The 2,500-nt window shown below is 57.3% G+C and overlaps 1 protein-coding gene across 1 annotated transcript in view; it reads right to left on the bottom strand.

The window, feature by feature from the left end:
- LSCM1_06015 (uncharacterized protein) overlaps positions 1–686 on the bottom strand; it is a gene marked incomplete at both ends in the record, with an annotated part of 4,743 nt that extends 4,057 nt beyond the window's left edge. The window contains one exon of the mRNA XM_067323448.1: positions 1–686. This exon is cut by the window's left edge and continues 4,057 nt beyond it. Coding sequence (XP_067178553.1) covers positions 1–686 — 686 coding nt within the window.
- Between the last annotated feature and the right edge of the window lie 1,814 nt (positions 687–2,500).

The raw sequence follows: 2,500 nt of genomic DNA, 5'->3' as shown, positions 1-2,500 counted from the left end.
TCCGTTGATAGCAGCCTCACTTGTGTCACCTCCTCCAGTGTCGACATGTCACTCTGCTCAGGCGTGAACAGGTGCTCACCGTGCACAACGCCGTCAAAGAAAGGCGACGCGCCACTGCCGTCGGACTTCGCGGCGGTGCGCACAGCCGGCGGCACACTCCACTCCACGCCTGCCATCATCCGCGTGTACCCGCCCTGCTGCGGCACACCGACCCAGCGCAAGACGCCGCGGCTCGCAGCGTCCAGCGTGCTCACCACTTCCGCCCCAATCATGCAGTTCCACGCGTTTCGGTCGTACATTGCAGCCTGTACAGCACGCGACAGACGCCACCCGCACTCGTGCGCGCGCACGTCCCGTGTCGGCGGCGGCAATGCTTCATGCTTCAGCTTCTCCTTCGACGCAAGCAGTACCCTCGGATACACAAACGAGTACCACATGCGACCTATTAGGGAGGTTTGGTCCTCATCGCACTCCATGTAGCGCTCTTGCGGGCCCCACAGCTCCGCTAAGCGTTGCAAAAGAGCATCGCGTTCCTCCTGTGAGGCTTCACAATGGGCGGCGACATCTTTCGAGAGAGTCGCTAGTTGTTTTCCAGCGACAGTCGGGTGCCCAGTATTTGAAATTGCCGTTCGCTCCGCCAAGGGTGAGTTGTACACGCGAGGGTCCTCATACTGCATAGCGGCCATTAGAGAAGCGACGAGGCGCGCGGCCGTGTAAGAGGAGGGATCTTAAAACGCAACGACACAGCCGGGTCGCCGTCGATCGAATAGCACCAATGCACACGCCCGAGGGGCGAAGGAGAAGGCCGATGCTGCGACCTACAGAAAGAAGCGAAGAAAAGCTTTGCGCAAAAAAGGGGGCGTGACCCAACGAAGGAAACACAAAGAAGGGAGGACGCCCGTCTGATGGGGATGAGGGTCAGTGTGGCTGCTCGGGAAGGGGGGCAAAGGGGGGAGGATTACAGTGGAGGATCGCAGGATAGGAAAAAGAGAAAGGGAGACGCAGCCGCAGTGCACCTGCACAGCGCACCACGTCGAGGTAAAGGAATGGGGACAACAGAAGCAACTAAGGAAAGCGGTGAGAATCAATTAAGAGTCCCGGAACGGATGCCGTGCTGGAGAGGTGGCACTGGATGTGCGAGCATCTCGAGAGAGAGTGAGAGAGGTGCGCGGTGGAGGTGAAGAGGGGGCGGATGCGAGGGAGTGGGGTGAGATTGGGGGTGACCACAAAATGCAGTCGATAGCGCATGGAGAAGGGCAACAGTGCCATCTCACTCGCGGGGCGACGGGTGGGTAGCCGGTTGATACGGGTCAGGTGCCGTCTCGAGGGACACCGGGAGAGACAAAAGAGTTCAGGCAGCGAAGAACGTGACGGAAGGGTACGACGACTGCAGAGAGGAGAAAAGAAAAGAAGTGGCAACAGAGGAGGTGCGTAGGCGACAAAAAAAAACAGTTGCGACAACGTTTGTTGCTGAGTTCGCTCCTGTATGTGGCGTGCTGCCTTCCTCCCTCTCTATCACCACCACCACCGTGTTGCCGCCCCTCTTGCTAAGTACAAACGTTTTGATGTCTGTTTCCAGTGGACGAGCATGCATGTGTGTCGGACAGAGAGAAGGGGGGGGTGCAGGTGATTTATAGGACCTCTCTAAGCGTAGCGGAAGTGGCGCCTCTACGTAAGTGCACAGGAGATTCGCAGGAGACAAAGAGAATGACAGAGCAGAGCTGACGCACGCCATTGAGAGCGTCTTGTCTTGCTACAGCAACAGAGAAGAGCGATGAGTGTATCATCATGAAGAAATCACCAATTCACGTAGAGTACGTGTGTGTCGGTCGGCTCGCGCTGCTGCCTTTCCATAGTGCCTCTATCAGGTTGACTCTTGGCAGCCACGTAAATGAACCTTCAGTGCGTAAAACGTACGAGAAGAGCACTTGCAAAGCGCGGCAACCCCCCAAGACACTTGATCGGAGGGGCCTTGGTCAGGCCCTACAGCGTCTCCCTTCAACACACACACAGCCCCCGTTCCCCTTCGAAGCGAGCAGCGCTGCCGATCTTAGCATCGCTTCGGCCTCTTCAGCCTCATTCGGCAGCATGAGGCATGGGTTCAGCTTCTCATCCAGTCTTTCCCAGTGCGATTTCAGCATCTTTGCCCCCCTCCCCATCCCCTCACAATGGCCTTAGTCGAAATCAATGTGGGAGCACCCGCCTTTCACGCCTCTGCTTCTGCGGCTACCAGCGGTGCATTAGGGGCAACGCTGATAGACAGAAAGCTGTATGGTGAGGTATGCGCTAACAGCTATTTGGGGTCGCAAAGAATAAACACCGCCCGGGCAGTCTAGGCACCGAGCCGACCACGAATCCACATCTGGATACACCAACCGCCCTCTTCCGTATCTTCTGAAACATTGACTCACACTGGCGAAAAGATGGACGTGATCCGCCGAAGCCGTTAAAAAATGTGTGTGTGTGGGGGAAGAGGCTCAGCGGGAGAGCGCACAACTGC

The sequence above is a fragment of the Leishmania martiniquensis genome, chromosome 23 (genome assembly GCF_017916325.1).
Source record: "Leishmania martiniquensis isolate LSCM1 chromosome 23, whole genome shotgun sequence".
NCBI classification, from domain to species: Eukaryota; Euglenozoa; class Kinetoplastea; order Trypanosomatida; family Trypanosomatidae; genus Leishmania; species Leishmania martiniquensis.
Note: the sequence above shows the minus strand (reverse complement) of the source record. Positions and strands in the feature narration are given on the sequence as shown.